This window comes from Sitophilus oryzae, unplaced genomic scaffold (genome assembly GCF_002938485.1).
Source record: "Sitophilus oryzae breed Bouriz unplaced genomic scaffold, Soryzae_2.0 scaffold_1716_pilon_pilon, whole genome shotgun sequence".
In the NCBI taxonomy this organism is placed as follows: Eukaryota; Metazoa; Arthropoda; class Insecta; order Coleoptera; family Curculionidae; genus Sitophilus; species Sitophilus oryzae.
Window position 1 is genome coordinate 2,978,996 of NW_022146409.1, and position 22,265 is coordinate 3,001,260.

The 22,265-nt window shown below is 34.0% G+C and overlaps 1 protein-coding gene across 1 annotated transcript in view; it reads left to right on the forward strand.

The window, feature by feature from the left end:
- The window catches only part of LOC115881346 (neuropeptide Y receptor type 5-like), a 202,563-nt gene that overhangs the window by 134,995 nt on the left and 45,303 nt on the right, over window positions 1-22,265 (forward strand). Inside the window, exon 4 of the mRNA XM_030898791.1 lies at window positions 10,109-10,206. Within this exon, the coding sequence (XP_030754651.1) occupies window positions 10,109-10,206 (98 nt within the window). The remainder of the gene's footprint in view (window positions 1-10,108; window positions 10,207-22,265) is intronic.

Here is a 22,265-nt window from a genome sequence, read left to right on the forward strand (position 1 = left end):
TAAATGATTAGTATTTTCTGAAAAAGCGGTTGGGTATTAAAAAAACAGTATTGCGGGAAAGGAAATAAAGGAAAAATAAAAAAAATCTACAATCCTTAGCGACTGTGTTTAGACTAGATCAAAAAAATCACACTCATCCAGTCAAAATTTTTTGAGACACTCTGTACAAGTAAACATATAAACATACACACATGGCCAAAATTATTGCATATAACGATATTTTTATTTTATTTTGGACCTAATGTGATTCTTTTTATATTTTTGGACATATTGGCTTTCTACATCACTACTAATATAAAATTAAAAATCTAAGTGCAACTAGGCTGTTATTATAATTTTATTTCATAATGAGTAATAAAATGAAATCAACAAAAACAAATTTCATTTTAAATAGAAAATATTGAAAACAATTTTTGTCAAAATGTCAATTTGTCAAAACAAATGTCTGTATTGCCTCCTCGAGCCTCAATGCGAGCTGTGAGACGACGTGGCATGCTCTCAATTAAGTTGTCCAGAAGATGTTGAGGAATGGCTTCTCACGTTTCGCGCGCAACAATTTTCAATTCATTTAAGGTATGGGAGGGATCATTCCTTTTGGCAATATGGCGTTTTAGCATGTCCCAAGCATGCTCTATCACATTCATATCTGGAAAAATTGGTGGCCACCACAGTTTTCCTTATACCCTCTTCCTCACAAAATTCGCGAACCTCCGAAGTGCGATGGGGAGGAGCGTTATCGTCCATGTAAACAAATTCATCCCCCACTGCCCCTCGAAATGGAGACACAGTAGGCTCTAAAACGTCTCTAAGATATGAGGCACCTATCATTGTGCTATCAATAAAAACAAGAGGAGTTCGAGCTCCGTGCATACCATAATGCTTCCCCCTTGAAACGGGACACTGGTTTGAGCTGCATTCAAGTGTGCTCGTATTCCAGATGCTCTCCAGACCAAAGTTCCTCGCGAGTCTGACACTAGGCCTATTCTTGTTTCATCACTAAACATGACGAAATTCAAATTAGGTACAGTTGCTCTCATCTCCTCAGCCCATTGTAGTCGCGTAATTTTGTGCTGTAAATTAAGCTTCGGAACACGTAAAGGCCTCCTTAAATGTAATCCTCTGTCATGGGATCTTCTTGCTATGGTCTTTCTGGAAACATTTACTCCTTCAAGGCGAGCTAACTCATTTTTAATAGCAGTACTAGAAATCAGGGGATTGCGTCGCGTCGTGCAATTAGGGATATTTGACGGTCTTGCACAGCAGTAGTAACTCTCTTTCTATCTCTTCCAGGCCGGTCTGTAACCTCGTTTATCTCCCTGATTTTTTTAATATTCGCGAAATATCGCTTTGGTTAACTCCTACAATTTCAGCTATTGCAACTTGCCGGTAGCCCTGTTGAGACAGTGTTACTATTCTGACTCTATTAAACTGTGAAATAACGTTTCTAGGCATTTTAAGGCCAAAACAATGGTTAAATTTCTTCTAAAACCCAAGAGACCACAAATCGAAATGTGCAAGAATTTGTAATAATATTGGGTCTGAACGATAAACATTATTCAGACCCAATATTCAGTAATTTTTAATGATTTTGCAGATGCACGCAGAAGTATTTCATATGGCTCTTTCAAAATACGAGAGAAAAATCATTGAGTGGATTTGATAGAAATTTACTGTGGAAAATGCTATATGAGATATAAAACCGTGAATATCTGCGAAACCGTTAAAAAATTTGAAATACTCTACATACAAAAAATGTTCATTTTATAATTCTCCATCTACTGAAAAAATAATGCACAGAGCGTTCCATTTCAAAAAAAAACATGGAAAAATTATTTTATATTTTTGAAAGTTTGGCATAGAATTTTGAACATCCTGTATGATTTACGACTACTATATTTATAGCAAAGTAAGTACAGACCATCTAAAGTAAATCCCTAATATAGTTGGATTTCAGAACAATTCTTGTATTTTTAATATTTTTTTTAAGAAGGCTGAAAAATACATATTTTTTATTTATCTATTAATATCTCTAAAACTATCGAAATATATTTACTCATATCTTAGGATAAAAGTGATCTGAAAAGCGTTCAAAGTGATCTGAAAGGAAGCCAAAAAACTCACACTTTTTTGAGCCACCCGATATAAATTAAAATATTTTCCTGAAATACATCCTAGTACACACTTTAGGTTTGCACTTATTCAAAATTCCTAAGTTTTTTATTCTATGAGCTACAGATGCCCGACGCACTAATGTCGCACTTAACCCCTTTCATTCTCACTTAATTTCCCGTTTTCGTGCCTGTTAAAATTTAACCAAACAATGATACGTGTTTCTGCGTTCATTAATTACTGTTGTTAGAGCATACGCGAAATGGCTAAACATTTCTGAGAAGCAGTAACTGCTAACGAACTAATCAAAACTAATTCAAACGGCTTTCGGGAAGCTTCCTGGAGACACTGCATATTTACCAAATGCCGTTCATTGATGACACCTAACTCAATTAATTTCAATTTTAATAGACGTCTCAGAAGAGAGGCGTTTCCAACAGATCTCACTTAAAACAGATAAGCGTGTTTTCTGATTTTGCGGCATCTTGCAGTCTCTAGAACTATTAATAGATAATTATTACCAAGGAATTGAGGAGAACCTCGCAGATATTTAAAAATCAATATATTTCCTTAAAAACCCGGAACATTTAATTATAAGACACTCTGTATAATATGTATATGTCGCACCCACTTAATCTAATTGTCCGTTTCATAAAATGGATATCCACTTTGCGAACTGAAACCAACCAGTTCGCGAACCTAACCTAAACCAGTTCGCGAAGTGGATACCCATTTCATAAAACGGACAATTACACTAAGTGGGTGCGACATATACATAGAGTACAGAATTATTGTTACTCATGCATGCGCAAACTACGGAGGGGGAAATCTGACGTCAAGGGTTTGTTCAAGTAGATTTTAGGTAATGTAATAGCCTTGTTTATACTGGGTGCGTCTCAAAAGTGCCTCACCCCCTATAACTTTTTTATTTTTTCAGATAAAAAAACGAGATTTGGTATGTTAGTATATATGACATAAATTAGGCTTTCAATGACGTACTCAATTGTTTTTGGTCACATCCTGTTTCACTCTTCATCACTGTTGGAAATGAATACAACTTTAGATTTTTAAATGACACCCTCGGTATTTTTTTACTGTATTCGATTAACATATTTTCTATCAGATGACATCAATATCTCAATTTCGCTAAAAATTTACTTAGCCCGTATTTTTCCCTGTACCCTTCAAATATGCTAATGAGCCACCCATGTTCCATTTGAAAAAAAAATGAGATATGATTAAAAATACGATTTGGGCATCCAGGCCGGACAACGACAAGACACGAAAAACATTAGACGATCAAATTTATTTTTGCAAGGCTCCTTGATTAAAAATTAGTGTTTTTACTACAGCCATCTTCCCTAGGAGATGCAAGACCTTGTCGTTGGTGGGGAAGCTCCTGGTCAGGTGCTGGGGGGAATCCCCCTAGCACTTGGCTTGGTCTAAGAAGCATCTCACTCATCGTCTTGTCCCTGACTGTAGTGTCGTGGCCAGGGAATTGCCCCAAGACATATAACGATACCGGGCGGGGCTACGGACAGCCTCAACCTTGGGGCACCGGGGGCACCCCATTGTATTTACCCCTTACTTCTACATGCGGGACTCTGTAGAAGTGGACCGATCTCTCTCCTAGCGACTCATAGGAACACTATGAGATCTGGTAATAATAGTAATAAAACATCACCGGTGAAGCTGTGGGAAACCCCCTAGCGACACTGGGAACAATAACAATGAAAGGGGCCAAACCCAAAGAGAACTACAGGAGAGGTGGCTGACACTTGCGTGAGACCATCCTCCGCAAGTGGCATACAAGCTACCTCCTCCTCCAAGGGTCGGGAGCCTACCTCCTAACTCTAAACCCAACAGGCGACATAAGCTACCGTGTCGTCTACCCGGCCTGGGTCGTAGCTCCTCGACTGTGAGGGACACGGGTCTCCGTAGGAAGTCCTGGGTATGATGAGTTATAACTCAAGAAAGGGGGACACAATAGATCTCTAAGGTCGCAGAGATTAACCCCCCTCCCACTTATTCTAATTCTACTACAGCCATGGTGATCACACTCTAGATTAAAATTAAAAATACGATCTCGTTTCTCGAAGAGAAAATGTCAAAAGGTGACATAGGATATGTCATTCTATTCAGAGTGTAATTTTCTATCGAATACAGTAAAAATATACTGAGGGTGCCATTTAAAAATCAAAAGTTGTAGTCATTTGCGATGAAACAGGAAGTGACCAAAAACAATTGAATACGTCAATCAATCCTAATTTATGTCATATACTAACATACCAAATCTCATTTTTTCACCTGAAAAAATAAAAAAGTTACAGGGGTGAGTCACGTTTGAGACGCACCCAGTATATTAACTAGTTATTTAGCGTGAGTTAGTTCTGTAGAGCAAGAATGGTAAACCAATAAGAATTATTAACCTAATAAGTTTACCGTTCTTGCGATTCTCGTAGCCATCTATCAGTGAACTCCCAGAACTAACTAACGCTGAATAACTAATTAATATACAGGGTGAGTCTTAAATAAGTGCAAATATTTTCAGGACTGGTAGATGTCGATAAAAGAAACATATTTTCTCTTTACCGTTTTTTAAATAAGTCCAAAATAACCGAGTTATTTAAGTTTAAAAATTTTAAAAAAATTGATTTTTTTTGGAAAAATTTTGAGAGGCACCGGATTTTTTTCTGTATTTGCATCCCTTTTAGTGCCGTAACCATAGAGTAAAGCTGTAACTATGGTAATATCAGAGATTAAGAAATTATACCGTGGGGGAAAATTTGCGGTGAACAGGCAGTTCTAAAAAGTTTTCGAAAAATATAGGTACAGTGAAATTTAAAAGAAAATGCATGATTTTCAACATCTTTTTTTGCGAAAAAAACTTCATAGACGTATTCCTGGGGTCAAAATATACCACTCCTGAAAATATGTGCACTTATTTAAGACTCACTCTGTATAAAGAAATGTAATTGCCTTGTTTATTACATCACACACACGCAGTTTTATAGAATAGTTTTGTGTACAGTGAACTGAGTAAGGCACATAGTTTAGCATATTTTTAAAGTGAAAATGGCTTCTCAAGATATAGTTCTTTCTTGAATTCTGCTTGCTTATGCAAAAAAATTAAAAAAATCACTGTAATTTTTGATATTATTCATTTCTGATAATTAAAACCACAGATTATAAACTTATCGTCAAAAGCATTGTTTTTCGTAGTTTCAATTTTCGGAGACGCGCACTAGTTAGGTTACTAGTTTGCGCACATAGCACGCCCACTTATGGCCTCTAAAATTGTGCACATCGCCTGACCGGCCCAGTTATTACACTTTTTAAACGCGAGTTTATTTTTGCGCACAGTAAATTTTACTCGTTTGCTCATCGTCATAAAAAACTATTTTTGTACCACGAATTAGGGACAAGATTTTTATCTGCATACATGTAGTAGACCTAACCTGTGTTAAAACTATTCTCCATAATATTGGAAACCAAACAAAAATATTTGATAACCTACATTGTTATTCTTTTACTAAAAGTACTAGAGCACGCATCAATAAACAGTAAATAAAGCCTTTTGGCCTTTTTATTTTTGACGCGCAGCGAATACACAAGAACCCACTGCTCGGTTGTTTGAAGTTCGGAAGTTGAGCTGTTTCCGCTATAGCAGGAAATAATATCGCACTTGCTTTATACTCAAATTCTGGTCCTTCTCGACGTTACTCAAATAATAAACCCTCTGACAAAAGGTGTTTTCTTTCTTTTGATTTGTGGAAAATTGTAATAATTTGATATCTAATTATAGTATAGTTATTTTGAGACAAGAAAATTAAGAAGAACGCTATACCGGATTTCTCGGTGTGTGTTTTATTTAATGAAATACCTAAATTTCATAGGAATCTAAGATAAAAATCTTAACTATTAAGTGGTAATATTGGTTTAGTGTCCTTGATAACAACCCTGAAAAACTTACTTAGGGTGTATTCCGATGCTTACCTTGGTTATGGTTTTATGTTCCGTTTCTATCGGTTTCCTGAAAGTTTTCTTATTACCGAACACGGTTCCTGAAAAATTCGGTTATAACTGATACCAAACTAACCAGCGCTGGTTTTTCTGGTTTTGTTTGTTAATCATTGTAATTTATGTGACAGAAATCAAGCAAATATTGGAAGTTCGAGTGAAATTCTCATTTAATTTCTAAAATTTGTAATAATATTGTGTATTTACATCCAAAAGCACTGGAGGTAGGCAGTAAAGGTAAATAAATATCATTACCTAAATAGAATTACTTTTTACGACCATTTAAACTTATCATGCAGCCATTGTCTCTTATATAGTCAGGAACATTTAAAGACAACAAAAAAAAACACAAGTAATTGTGAATGTTTTGTAAGCTATAAAAATATAAATATTGATTTGTTTATTTATTATTGATCTGTCTTAATATTGGACCTGCAAATCTTCACTTGAGCTGTTTAACGAGTTTATTAATAAAGTACTTTTCAATATTAAACTTCATTGAAAAAGAAGAAGCAATCGTGAAAGTAGAGAATAAGTGCATTAAAAATGCATAAAAGATAACTTTTATAATAGAGGTATTGAAATTTAGAAAACGTCAACATTTGACATTTCCAATTTTTTACCAAACCGTTCCATATCAAACCGATGTTTTTCAGGAACCGCTCTTTACCGTAGTTTACCGGTCTGGTTTGCCTGGTTTTGCAACGGTTGACAAGTACTCGGTGACAAGTATTTACACGTATCAGAAGATGGTTACGTAAGGCGTTTCCTTTCATGAGTTTTTCTCTGACCGAAAAGCCCGATACGCGATGTTATCTCTCTTCCACACTCCAGACATTCAAAAATCTCATTACTTTGTTGTCTCTTTACTTTTTGGTTGTCGTTGTTAATTGAGTTTATAATTTTTCTCCTTTGCGTTATATTGTGCGCTGCTTCCTCCCACTGATTTTGCATGCTTATCCTCTTTAAGTTTTCATGGAAAATATCCTTGTACTTTTTGAGTTGTCCACCCGGTGTCCTCTTACCGTCTACAAGGCGGTTTTCTTGCATCCTGCATACGTGATCAGCCCATCTTAAGCGGGATTTAGTAACCCTGACTTCAGGGCTCTCACAGCTAGCTTTTTCAAGGACCGCTACGTTTGAAACATGGTGGTACTATTTGATTCTTAACAGCTGTCTACTGTGTTGCAACTTGTTTAATACGTTCATGTATCGACGATACGTCACCCAGGTTGCGCTTTCGTATAACTTGCTGGGTACACTGCAAGTTTTGTTTCTGTACGCAAGGCATGATTGTAAAAAACCCGGTCTTTTAATTTTCAGAATACTCTTGAAGCGCTGCTAATTCTGCTAATTCATATTTCAATAGTTCTTCTACGATTTTTATAGCATTGTTATGATTTTCCAGAGGAGTGCACATCATTTTAGTTTATCGATGTTCAGCTTAAAACCCAAAGGTATACGTGCCCAGGTATACGTGTTCAGCATTTCTTGTACTTGCTGTAACGTTTTTGCAACTAGAGCGCAGCGTATTGAAGTTCTGTGATGAATTTTATATGTGTTTGCCCTGAGTGATTTTATGTTGAACAGACCGCCGCGCGCCGCGCCGTCCTATATGTATTTAATGCCTATTCCTCTTTCCTGCCCTTTACTATCCACTATAATAGAGAACGCTGCTATGAATATGTTGAATAGGAGAGACGATAAGACACATCCCTGCCTAATTTCTCTATTTGTTAGGAAGGGATCCATGATGTGACACTCTAGACTTGTTGTTATGGAGGCTTTTAAACACTGGAAGAAATTTGTTGAGTATTCCGAACTTTTGCATAATTGCCCAAAGTGTATCTCTGTTTACAGAATCAAAAGCTTTTGTTAGTTCGGTGATTGACACTGACCGGCACGAAAAACGGTAACATTAAAATTACATGCATTTTATAATTAAATGTTCTGTTACGTTTTTTGCTGGATTCCGTGTGGATAATCAAAAAGCTAATTCATCTAACAAAGCTTATTAACACTATAGAACAACACTAAAAACGATTTAATACTATTTACAACTTAGAACTAATGTTTATTGACGAATTTATGTATAATTTATTGAATCTAAAAAATACTTTATTATCAAGTTGCATCTTTTCTCGGTGGTTATTGAAAAGTCACATTATTATTGATTGTTATCAGCTACTCTAGTCTAGATGGTTTTTAAGCTTTATCGCTATTGTTGCTTTTATTGACTTAAAACCATCTCTAGTAGAGTAACTACCAACAAACAATAATAATATGCCTTTTCAATGACAGTGACATTACAAAAACAATAACCACTATTTCATAGGCATGTTGATATGACCAAAAGCAAAGACATGCTTTTAATGCTAAAATTGCTGTAAATTGTTACTTTTTTCAAATGCGAATAACTTCAATGAAAATAAATCTATTGAAATGAAAATAAAAACAATCTATCGAGGAAAGAAGAACTATGATAATAAAGTTGTTTTTAAGTTCGTACTTTGTTGAGTCCTTCCATAGAGTGCTTCAAATGAGGGGCGTCTCACTATTGGAATTACCTGTACATTTTCTTGGCAGTCGCTGGCAGTCATTGGCAGTCTTACGGCAGTCGCCTATAATAATTACATGGCAGTCATAGGCAGTCTTCTTCGCAGTCATTGGCAGTCGCTTGGCAGTAAAACGATATTTTGGCAGTACATGTACATTTTTTACCCAAGTGAGACACCCCTCGGTTTCAAACTTTCGCCAGAATAACATTTTGTTTTTCATATTATACATACAGGGTGAGTCTTAAATAAGTGCAAATATTATCGAGGCTGGTAGATCTCAATAAAATAAACTTATTTTCTGAGAACCTAAATGAATGAAAATGAAAATTTGGATCTTTTCTGGATTTTTCTTGTAAATGTAATCTAATACCTATGTTGCCATATTATCAACAAATTATTTTTTTAACAAGAAACTAAAAAAATCTCCAAAAAAACTCATAATCGCGTTTGTAGGGTCGAAATATACTACCCCTAAAAATATTTGCACTTATTTTTAAGACTCACCCTGTATATTTCGTATATACAGGGTGAGCCTTAAATCAGTGCAAATATTTTCAGGGCTGGTAGATCTCGTAAAATAAACATATTTTCTCTTTACCGTTTTTCAAATAAATCTGTAACATATCTCGGTTATTTTAGATATTCAAATAAAAATGATTTTTTGCTAAAATTTTGAGAACCACTGGATCTTTTCTGGATTTTCTTTCTTCTAAATTTAATCTACTACCTATGTTGCCATATTATCAACAAATTACCGTTTTTATGTAAAAATAAAAAAAATGTTCAAAAAGTTCCAAATTTTCCAATTTTTTTTAACGCAAGAAAAAACTCATAATCGTGTTTCTGGGGGTCGAAATATACTACCCATTAAAATATTTGCACCTATTTAAGACTCACCCTGTATATGCTGTATAGTAGCTTGTGGCGATTTTTAGAAAGAGACATTTTATATATATATATGTATATGCTATATATATATAGCTTGTGGCGATTTTTAGCAGAGACATTTTATATATATATATATATATATATATATATATATATATATATATATATATATATATATATATATTTTTTTTTTTCATGCAATATTATGTATGTCTATGTTTTTTTTTAAACAGAAAACATATATGTTTTATTTATCCCGTATATTTAAATAATACTTCCCGAATGTGCACTACCATTGTTTCCACGTTCTTTTTAAATAGAAATGAAGCAAAATTATCTGTTTTGTGCTAAAAATATCATTCTCATTCTGTCATAACAGCGCTTTCGCTAATATCTCTTACAAAAATGATATGAATTTTTAAAATCCTCATCGTTCCAGTTCCCCGACAGGTCTATAAAAATTTTAATGCCCCTATTGTAAACGACCTCAAAAAATAAAATGAAAAATTCTCTATATACATTTTTCTTTTCAGACCATTTTTAAAAGTGCGGATTTCGAAGGAGTGAGCATTTGTATTGTGAACCTGGCCGACGACATGAAGGAATACATGAGAGGAATTTTTCTGGTCACGTAAGTACCATTCCTAAAAAGAAAGCTTAGAGTCGTGTTTAGAACCGAAAAGAATGCCAACAATGCTTTTTAAGTATGTACGGGGGTGGTTTATATGGTGTAGAATATTGGTGATAATAGCAATCCTGAAACGGATTAAAAAATCGTACCGTTATGAAGAATTGAAAAATGCAGGGTGTTAGAGAAGTTTGATATGATATAATTGGGAATATACAGGGTGGTCCGAACTGTATTCCGGAAACTTCGGCAGCATATTCTGCAGATAAAAGTAAATAAAAAAGTTCGTATAAATGTATGTCCTAAAATTCTTAGTTTCGGAGATACAGGGTGTAGAAGTTTCATTTTTAATTCGATTTATTTCAAATAATTTCTGAAGTAACGTCAATATTTGGATGAAAATTGGTGTCTAGGAGTTTTTTGACATGAGAAATTTGATTTTGATGTCAATATGACTCCTACTGGCAGAGGGCGCCACCTACATATTTTTTAACTGGTTTGAAGAGTAATAACTTTTCGTCCGTACCTGTATAAAACTACTGAGTAAAAAAATATACATTTTTTTACGTGAAAAAGGTCTCTTGGTAAAAATCGCTACGAGAAATGGTTTTCGAGATATTTGGAATCGAAATTATCAATACCTGTCATCATTGACATATATTAGACATGTTAACTAAATAGTTATTAGACTGAAATCATAAATTTGAAATGTTTTTGTGCCAAAAGTTCAACAGAAACTGTTTTATCATCATTTTTTGCAAAAAGATTTATGATTAATTTAAAAAAAAAATAAAAATTTCCCAAATTTATTATTTCAGTGAAATAACTATCTACTCAACGTGTTTATTTTTCGTCAATAATGACATGCGTTGTCTATTTCCATTCTAAATATCTTAAAAACGGTTGATCGTAGCGATTTTTACAAAGAGATATTTTTTACGTAAAAAGTAACAGAGATGTATATTTTTTCGCTCGGTGGTTTTATACAGGTACGGACAAAAAGTTATTACGTTTCAAAACAGTTAAAACATATGTAGGTGGCGCCCTCTACTAGTAGGTGTCATATTTACAGCAAAATCAACTTTCTCATATCAAAAAACGTTACTTCAAAAATTATTTAGAAAAAATCGAAATAAAAATGAAACTTCTACACCCTGTAACTCTGAAAGTAAGCATTTTAGGGCATACATTTATACGAACTTTTTTACTTATTTTTATCTGCAAAATATGCTGCCGAAGTTTCCGGAATACAGTTCGGACCACCCTGTATACACATATACAGGGTATACCAATACTCCGTGGACATACCGGGTGGTGCATTGTCATTGGAAACAGGAAATCCCATGCAAATTTTGAATTTTGAAGGTCTGCGTATGCTGAATAGACATGCGAAATTTGAACAATTTTCGACAAGCCGATTTTAAGTAATTTATGAAAAACTGCATCTATTTTTAAATTAAAACTGAACAAGTAACAATGCAAAACCAGTCAATGTCAACATACCTTAAGTTATCAACCTATTATTAAATAATTATCAAATGTAATTTGTTGAGCTGTCTGCACTACTACGTTATAGTACCTATCAAAGACATTATAAATATAGACCGAACATCTCATTCATAAATACTCGTTGGTAGTGTATCAAACATTCCAATGTGTCAAACAAGGACAGAAGAGACAGAGAAGTCTAAAATTTCCGACCCCGGCAACTAGGCGCATTTGGATTGTTCTAATGGCCAGTGGGGTATCGTTTTTTGGAACGAATTTAATTAGTAAAGTAAAAGTAAGTAATTAGTAAAATGTTTACTCCGTATTAATATACTACATTAACACATTTTCGTCAGATGAGTTTTGTTATAAGGTCTAATATAGTAATATAATTAATATCCCACATATACTTATGTTGAAACGTTAGTAGGTAGTTTTCGAAAATCGCTCCAACGTCGCTTTTCAATTTAAACTTTCAGTTAATTCTATATAAACTTTCAGTTACTTTTGAATATTTACAGGGTGACTCAGGCTTCCGAAATAGTTCTATATTAGGTTTGTGGTTGGTGACTTTTCTTTCAATTTTTTTTTCAGAATATGGAGGCAATGATAAAGCACATTTTAGACATTTTTGTAAATATAGGTGGCCGGAACATATTTTCAAACTAAAGTTGTAGATTTGCCATTAAATTTCCATTCCAGAAATACCTAGGGTTGCCACCTGTCCGTTTTTGAAAAGGACAGTCCTTTTTGGAATAACTTGTCCTTTTGACTTCTTTTTTTGACTTAAAAGTCATTTTATTTACGTATTTTCCCTGAGAAAATTACCAACAGCAAACAGAAATATTATTTTCGTCCAAATTTAATTAGAGATGTTATAAAACTTATAAATAAATTTTTTCTTTTAGAATAGGCAACATTATTTAGAACTTCCCGTTTAATCTCAAATGATAATTTAGGTTTTAGTTTTACCTTTTTTGATCTTAAAAAGAACTTTTTAAAATTAATAATTAGTAACGATTTAGTTCATTCGCAATCGATAGCTTCCTGTAAAGTACTATGTAATAGTTGTTTAATCTTGTATTATTAATAACTTTTCCTTCACCTAAAATCAACATTTAATGAGAAAATTTTGTTTTTTTGAAAATATAAGACAAGATTAGACTTTCGGTCTTCTTCTTGTATTATGATGGCTCTGATACGAGGCAATTACCTTTTAGTCTCTCAATAGAAGGCATTTATCATTAAAAGTATCAAATCTGTGTGCTACAGTATGGGATTTCTGTCGCATAATAATGAATATTACGTTTATTTACAAATCCATTACTTTTAAAGGTAGCTTCATCAGACAATCAAATTTTAGTTAAATGTCCCAATCTTCATGAACTGTATTAAGCATATGTATTGCGGTTTGAATCACCCCGAGAATCACCCTGTATGTTGATAAAAATATTTTGAAAATGTGCGTACAATGGCCCTCATCTTATGTAAAAATTGAAATAAAGATTACAAACCTAAAACGTAATAGGTAAAAGCTTTTTGGAGGCCTGGGTCACTCTGTATATAGGTATGTATAAAACTAGTAGCCTAAGAATTATTTACAGTTCGTCCCATTCTAAAAAAAGGTAAACACACCGTACAAATAACTCTAGGAAGAGGTATTTGTACGGTGGTAAAAAATTGTTTAAACGATGCCGAAGGGGCAGATATAATAATGCAATAAAATGTAGAAAAGGGCGGGTAAACACCTTTGTTTATTTGTTGAGCAAAATTCCTTTAGAATATCGTATATAATGACCAAAATATGACGCAATTTTAAGGAAAAAAATGTCACTTTCTGGCTTATAATAAAGTTTCAAATGCAACGTTTATATTCAAATTTGTTATGATCTACAACAGTTAAGTAGTAGTCGAATTATAATTCAATTACCGGCTACTACGTTCTTGTTTTAATAGCTCAAAATTCAACAAATATAATTAGAAATTATTTTAATTGTGAGAGGCTCCCTTGTGGAACGCCTATGTACGGCGATTACGGCGCGGCGGAAACAATACCTACCTGTGAAAAGACAAATTCGGGTAATTTGAGCTTATTTTTCCACACATTTGACACTGTCGTACCATATTGAAAATTCGCACATTCAAAAGTACGTTAAACAAAAGCAAAAACTACTGAAAAACACTGAAAAGTTCACTTCGGACTTGATTCCGACTTCAAACACACCGTAAGCTAAACGTAGTACGCTATAACAGACCAAGGGCCGTCGCGAGGGGTGGTGGGACGGACGGCTCATTTCATTCTGAAAGACTAGCAGCGACGTTGCCAATAGTTCTAGACGTTTCAGCACATTAAACAGTAAACATGTCCTTTAATAGTAACGCATATATCCTCTGGTTAATAACATATTATTACGCATGCTTCTTTAAAAATAAACTATTAATTTAATTAAGAAATTGAGATTTATTGATATCCGGTGAATGTTTAAAAGTCACCTTTTCTGCAAATCAAACTAAGCAGATAGGCGCAAATTTGAGATGTGGCAATGTCGCCTTCTCTATCTCAGTTGGTTTTTACAGTACGTAGTCAACCTCCGATTGTTTGATCGGGTTAAAATGCAAAATGTGATATCTGTTCTTGCTAAATCTATGGTACACCTATGCTTAGTGTTCCCGAAATGTATTTTTGTAATTTTAAACTGGTTTGAATGAGCTAAATGCATAACGGTTAGAAAATACAATTTGACATTGACAAAATTATAGGATGCATAGATAAATGCAACAAGTTTAGATTGGAAAGCTCGTAGAAATTTTAGGTCGCGAAATTATTTTGGGTCGCGACCGTTATACGCGATCTGGTGCTGTTATAGCGGTCGCTAAGAACAACGGCAAACAAAAACAGAAACATAGATAAAAGAAAATAATCTACTATTAAGAAACAGAAATAATTTTCTCTTGTTAAAGTCAGAATCTTCAAAAATCATAATATTCTTTCAAAATCTAAACCGTTCTCATTAAAGAAATTCCGAAAAGTGTTTATAGCGTCCATTTTCAAAGTAATAATTGCTATCTTGTGAGTTTAATTCAAGTTTTATTTACTCCAACCGGTGATAATTGTGAAAAAGTGGCATTAAAAACTTAAAAAGCTGTGCTGTGAACTGTGAACTGCAAAAACCATCGTGGATCGTGGCATAACGTCGGTTTCCAATGTTTCATAGGTATTTCATACATGCGTCCTTATAAAAAATAAAGTTTCTTGTATGCAACACACTGTCTTTTATTTATAAAATTAAACGAAAATAATAAATTTGAATAAACAATATTTGGCGATATAATTCCGGAAAAAGCCGAACCGCTCCGAAATTTTCAAAAGTTTTGGGTCGCGACCGTTGCTAGAATAGCGCCAACTAGTGTTTACATTGTCCTTATGGGCAGTTTCCAATCTAAACTTGTTTCGTTTATCTACGATAGGATGACAACTTCAGGTACGTCGGCATTTACCTGTTTTTGCATTGTTACCTGAACACCTTTAATTTAAAAATAGATGCAGTTTTTCTTAAATTACCTACTTAAAATCGGCTTGTTCAAAATTGTTGAAATTTGGCATGTGTATATTCAGCATACGCACACCTTTAAAAAACCTATTTACAACTTTGCTGTAAAATTAATAGGGGAGCAAATATTTGGACAGTTCAAAATTTACATGGGATTTCCTATGTTTTCAACGACAATGCACCACCCGGCAGAACTACTACGTATTTTTGGAATCAAATTAATTTCATTGAACACAATATACCTCTATGTAAAAGTGCTTCGTTTGTCCGTTAAAAGGCATCAGACTTTAAAAAAATTAAAACATTTTTGCAGATACAATAAGAACCGTTATTCCGATTTGAATGAGATTTGGGATGCCTATGTTTTGCTAACTGCTTTAACATTTGATATTCGCGAAAATCAAGAAAAACTCCAAAAAGTGTGAAAACTACCCCCACCCCTACATAAATTTTAGTATAAATACTTTCCGTCCCTTCCAACTACCGATTTTTTTTCGTAATATGGTCCTCCCAGTATTTACTATATTTTATGTCTCTTGTAAAAAAACGCACTCGCGCATACATTTTGGGGAAAAAAATGTTTTTGTCGAAGCTGACTTTCAAAAAATGTTTTTGTCACATCAAGCTATGGAGCATATTTATCTAGTTGGCAAAAATATGGAATTTTAGGTTAGTATCACAAATGATATTTAACAATAAGCTGCATAAAAAACTTTAAAACATTAATAAATTTTAAATTAATTTCGGGTTTATTTTTGATCGATTCCCTCTAACGGCAGATACCTTATTTCGCCTTATTTTGAATCTAGAAATACGTAGTTGTTCTATGTTCACGGAATATTGGAACTCTCTGTATATTTTGTAACTGCTTTGAAAAAAAATATTCTTCAATTTTTTTTCTCAAAAGCAATGCGTTGCTTTGTAGCGTTTTTTACAAGAGACAAAAAATGTAGCAAATACTAGGAGGACCATTTTACGGCACAGACATGTTTTACACAAACGTCGTCATTTCCAAGCCAACTGGATGCCGGTTTTTTTTCGATCATACCCTAATAATCCGATAATGTTTGAAACCACATATATCTCTCTAGTCAGTTTTTTCGATTTCGGTGCACTCGTGGACGTAAAGCTGTGATGACCAACGATATGTTACGTTTTTCGTCGGTTCCGTGTGGATAGAAAGTCACAATTTATTTAAACACAATTTATTTAACACTAATTAACAAAAACAATATCCATTAAAAGACTTAAAGAACTATTTATAACTTATTTACAATTTATCTAATTATTTATCTAAAAGAAATTTATTTTGAATTAGCGCGGCGATTGTAACTGTACGCGTCGATCGGTTATTTACCTCCATCTTTCTTAGGTCCCGGCGTCTGCTTATATATGAGAGAAACAGACAATCCAGATTTGTCTAGTCAATTCTTATTCGTTCTTAGAACGTCGGCATCGCTGGGCGTATGAGTCATAGGCGAGTGGCCAGGCCTAAGGCTGAGTTCACACGGCACGGGTCCGCAACAGATAGATGACAGTGTCAGTTGTGTCTGTCAGTTTAATTCATTAAAGTAAGTTATATTTTCTGTCATTTTTTGAATGTCATCTGTCGAAATCTTTCCCGACTCAAACGGAAAGATTTTAGCTCATGTTTGGAAGTATACCGGGTGCGTCTCAAAAGTGGCTCAGCCGAGGGCTCAGCCCTATAACTTTTTTATTTTTTCAGATAAAAAACGAGATTTGGTATGTTAGTATATGACATCAATTAGGATTGATTGACGTATTCAATTGTTTTCGATCACTTCATGTTTTACGGGAAATAATCACAACTGTTCATTTATAAATGGCACCCTCGGTATTTTTTTATTTTATTCAATAGAAAATAACACTCTGAATAGAATGACATATCATATGTCAACTTTTGACATTTCGCATATGGTTTATTTCAAATTATAACTTGCGGTTCGTAACGAAAATTTGACTCGAAATACCGAGTCGAGTGTGTGGTATCAAATTATTCGCAAAAAAATGCTTTTTCGAAAAACGCTAATGAGCCACCCCCGTTCCATTTGAAAAAATTGAGTTATGATTAAAAATACTATTTGTGCATTTTCTAACTGGTCAGGACAAGACACTAAAAACATTAGACGATCAAATCTATTTTTCCAAGGCTCCTTGATTAAGAATTAGTGTTTTTAACATAGCCATGGCACTCTAGATTGAATTTTAAAATTTTTGATTTTTTATTAAGTGAAAATGTCAAAACTTGACATATGATATTTCATTCTATACAGAATGTCATTTTCTATCAAATAAAGTAAAAAAATACCGAGGGTGCTATTTAAAAATCAAAAGTTGTAGTCATTTCCGGTAGAACAGGAAGTGACCAAAAACAATTGAATACGTCAATCAATCCTAATTTATGTCATGTACTAACATACCAAATCTCGTTTTTGTATCTGAAAAAATAAAAAAGTTATAGGGGGTGAGCCACTTTTGAGACGCACCCGGTATAACAAACAGTATTTAATTTACCAATAAAATTAAGCATTTAATAATGCCAAAACGAAAGTGTGAAGTAATTAATGAAAAACCCAAAGTTTTATCTTCTATTAAAAAAGATAATCAAACTCTGATACTCTGATGTCATTTGTAACTTATGTTGTATAAATCTTAATTGCTTTCAAAGGTACAAGAGTATACTTAACACTGTTACTTTAACATAAAGTCTGCCCGTCTATCCAAAGAGCCAAGGAAGAATATCGTCAGACGAAATCCAAACAGTGATAAAAATACAGTATACCTGTGAATTAAAATGACAGATAACAACTCTCACTGTCAGATGTTTTCTCCTAGAAAAACTTTACATAAACAAAATTTATATTTACATAAACAATAATTTGTTTTTTCGACGAAATCCGAATTTTGTCCGGATTTCAGAACTCACTTGTCCGGAATTTCCAAAAACTTGTATGTATAGAAACCCTAATTTAAACAGAAAACCAATTTGCATTCTATTTGGCGCCATTGGTGTAACGTCATATTGATTATCTTTTAACAACGTTTTAAATAAGATTCTTAAATTTAATTAATTTTTTCATTGTTTATTATGGGTGTTTCGTTTCAAAAGAAATATAAATCAAAAGGTTTATACATTTTTTCTGACAAGGTGTTATTTTTTATACAAAATATCATATTTATTTTTTCTAGCGAAAACCTTCGTCGTCTTCTCCTTTGATTTTACAAAAAAAGTATTTCTTTGAAGTTTCCTTAATATAACGTAAATAGCTTTAATGGGCAGACTTACTTTGAGTCACAAAAAGTATCTTATTCTGTCCGTCCTTGCCTTTAATGAAATTTCATTAATATGTTCATAAATAAATAAAAGATCTTTAATGTTTTTTTTTCAACAGGACTTGTATGTATTAATAAATTAGTTCAAAGGACCATACCAATTTATTTCATTATTTATGGAAATGAAAAATAATAATGTACATCTCATATAAGTAATTGTTTTTATAATAATAATAATTAAAAGAAGCATTTAATTTGGTTTTTGCACAATCTTCTACACTAAGTACCCCATATTCAACCGTTGGTATACAAAATGTAATTGTGAATACGACATTATGAGCCAGAGGGGGGGTTAATCAATGCGACCCTAAAGATCTATTGTGCCCCCCTTCCTTGAGTCATCACACAATCTATAACCCATCATACCCCTGTTGTAGAGGGGACAGGGTATTTCCCATCCTCCTCTGGACAACAGTTCTTCCTCCGAGGGTACACACCGTTCCACGGTTATAGTTTGGCCCTCCGTGCTGCTCTTGACAGTCGAGGAGCTTGCCCCCGGCTGAGGAACCCATGAGGTGGAGGCTGGAGGATCTGTCTCCATTTTCTCCACCTCTTTAACTTGGTCCCTCCTTAGACCTGATACCGGTGTTGTCCCGTATCTATAATAGAGGATATGTCCCTCTTTCTCTATTGCCTCCTTGGACTTGAGGTCAATTCCTATTGTGAGGACCTGGCCATGACCCTCCTCCCTCGAGTTGATGAGTCCTTACATTGAAGTTCTGACCTTGGATAAGGCTCAGCAGGTAGGTGGTGTCTTTCACCTTGCTCCTCGGCAGATAGACCGCTATAGCCGCCCCTTTAGGGATGTTTTCCTTCATTGCAACCAGTTCCGGCCAATTTTTAAACTTAGGTGCGATTTCCACCAACCAATTCGCCGATTCTTGAGATACACAATCTATGAGGATCATGCTCACCCGAAAGTGTATTCCCGCAAAACGCAGCTGACCCACATTTTGTAGATCGTTGTGTTGCGATCCGATCTCCACTAATTTGTCCAGTATAGCCTCTTCTAGAGACGTTTGCTGGTCGGTGGTCAGAGCAACCTCTGGGAAATCCTTTGGCAGCACCGCCATTTTCACTTGTCCATGGGGTGCCCCCTGATGCCCCAAGGTTGAGGCCAGTAATGGCTAGTCCTCTATCTAGCCACCCATCCCTTTGACCTGGTCCCTCCATCGTAGGATTTAGGTTTTTGATGAGGTTGTCTCCTCTTGGTCCAAGCGGTTAAGCCAAGACTAAGTTAACATTTAAATCAAGTCCGGAAGTTCCTGAAAACTTAGCGGATGTAGATAAGCTTAATATTTTTTTTCAAACTGTCAGAATTGCATTAATAGTACATCAAATAAAAAAATAGATTTTTATAGACAAAATAAGCATGAAAAAATAGGGAATAATGTTCTAAATTTCAAACTAATAGATGAGGTATCGTTACGTCAAATATTAAATTCTATTCGGTCTAATGCTGTCGGTGAAGATGATTTATCAATTAAAGCACTAAAGCTATGCATGCCTTACTGTGGTAAAGCGGTAATAAATATAATTAATACTTCTATTTTAGACAATGTCTATCCCGAAATATGGAAAAAAGCTATTATAACACCTCTCTGTAAAATTTCCAAACCTTTAAATAGCAACGATCTAAGACCCGTGAGTATTTTGCCAGAAATTTCTAAAATTATAGAAAAACATCTACATAATCAAATTGTTTCATTTGTAGATTCAAATAAACTAATACCTGAATGCCAATCTGGTTTTCGTAAGAGCTACAGCACTACCACTTGTTTACTGAAGCTGATTAATGATATTAGAACAAATCAAGAAAATAAAAATATGACGTGTCTTAGCTTACTAGACTTTAGTAAAGCATTTGATACTCTAGACCATTCATTGCTCCTAGCAAAATTACAGTATTTTGGATTTTCAGACGGCTCTTTGGAATTGATAAAAAAACCTTTTAAAAGATAGATCACATTTGTGTTGTCATGAAACGGGGAAGTTTAAAACAAAAATCTAGTTATATTCCTTTGATTTCTGGGGTTCCTCAGGGATCTATTCTGGGGCCACTTTTATTTTCGTTATATGTAGCTGATATGAATAAGGAATTACAGTTTTCTAAATTGCAGCAATATGCAGATGATTCTCAAATTTATTGCAGAATAGATACTAATAATTTGGCACAATTTCAGTTAAATTTTAACGATGATCTTAATAAAATTAATAAATATGCTCTGGATCATAATTTGAAATTAAATGCCGGTAAATCTTGTGTTATAGTATTTGATAGTTATATAAACAAAATTACAAATACGGCTGGTAACATGAATATCCATATAGATAATGTTGCAATACCCATTGTTACAGAGACTAAAAATCTTGGAGTCTATTTTGATGCGAAGCTTTCTTTTCAGGCACATATAACTACTAAATTAAAGGCTGCTTATATACGGTTGAAGAATTTTTCGTCTCTTAAGAAATATATACCATCAAAGACTAAGTATCAATTATGTGACACACTTATTTTATCTTTATTTGATTATGGCGATGTTGTTTATGGTACATCCATAAACGCTAGATTCTCTAGAAAAATCCAAATACTTCAAAACTCGTGTCTACGGTTTTCTTTTAACATTCCTTTTAGAGATCATATAACGCCACATCTTAAAAATTTATCTATTTTATCCATGACTAACAGACGACAATTTCATTTAATGACATTCATTTATCGAATTTTAACTACAGAGCAGCCTCCCTATTTGTTCTCATTGTTTCACTACGTTGACCATGATCATTCGACTAGACAAGTGCATTATTTTAAAATTCCTCAACACCGAACAGCTAACTTCCAAAAATCTTTAAGTTTCATAGCGCCACATTTGTGGAATAATATTTCTAATAACTTTAAATTTCAATCCTTTACAGACTATAAAAAACAAATTAAAAATCATTTACTAAATTCGTAAATATTATAATTTCTTCGACTGATTTGTGAGATCTTGTTCTTCTGATATGCCCGTCATTGGTTGCTGTTCCGGTTTTTACACTGTTTCATTATGCCTCTCTGCTTATCTCCGCTCATCCCTGATAAAATTATATTTTCACTTTTTTTATATAATTTTAATTTTTTTAACTTTGTTTATTTCTATAATTTAATTTATTTCTATTTTGTATTTGGGATCGCACCACTCTGTCACTTTGTGCCATTGTATCGGTTTTTTAATCGCGGTGCGATCCCTTTAGACACACATTTATTAATACTAATATTATTCTGTAAAACTTAATGGGGTCTAATAAAGAAATTTGAATTTGAATTTGAATTTGAAGACCCCCCCCCACACTCTCTACCCGCGAGACATGACCACAGTCAGTAGAGGGTGCCTGGTATGACGGACAGGGGTAGCCCCGTCCGGCATCGTTATATGACTTGGTGCAATTCCCTGGCCACGACACTACAGCCAGGGACAAGACAATGAGATGCTTCTTATACCGAGCTAAAGTGCTAGAGGAGATTCCTCCAGCACATGATAAGGAGCTTCCCCGACAAGGTCTTGCATTTCCTAGGGGAAGTCGTCGTATTAAAAAATAACATCAAAAAGTAATGATACTTGACAAAAATACAAATGATTGGATGCAACTTCATATCGCTCTTGAAAATTAACGAAGGCATGTGTTGAC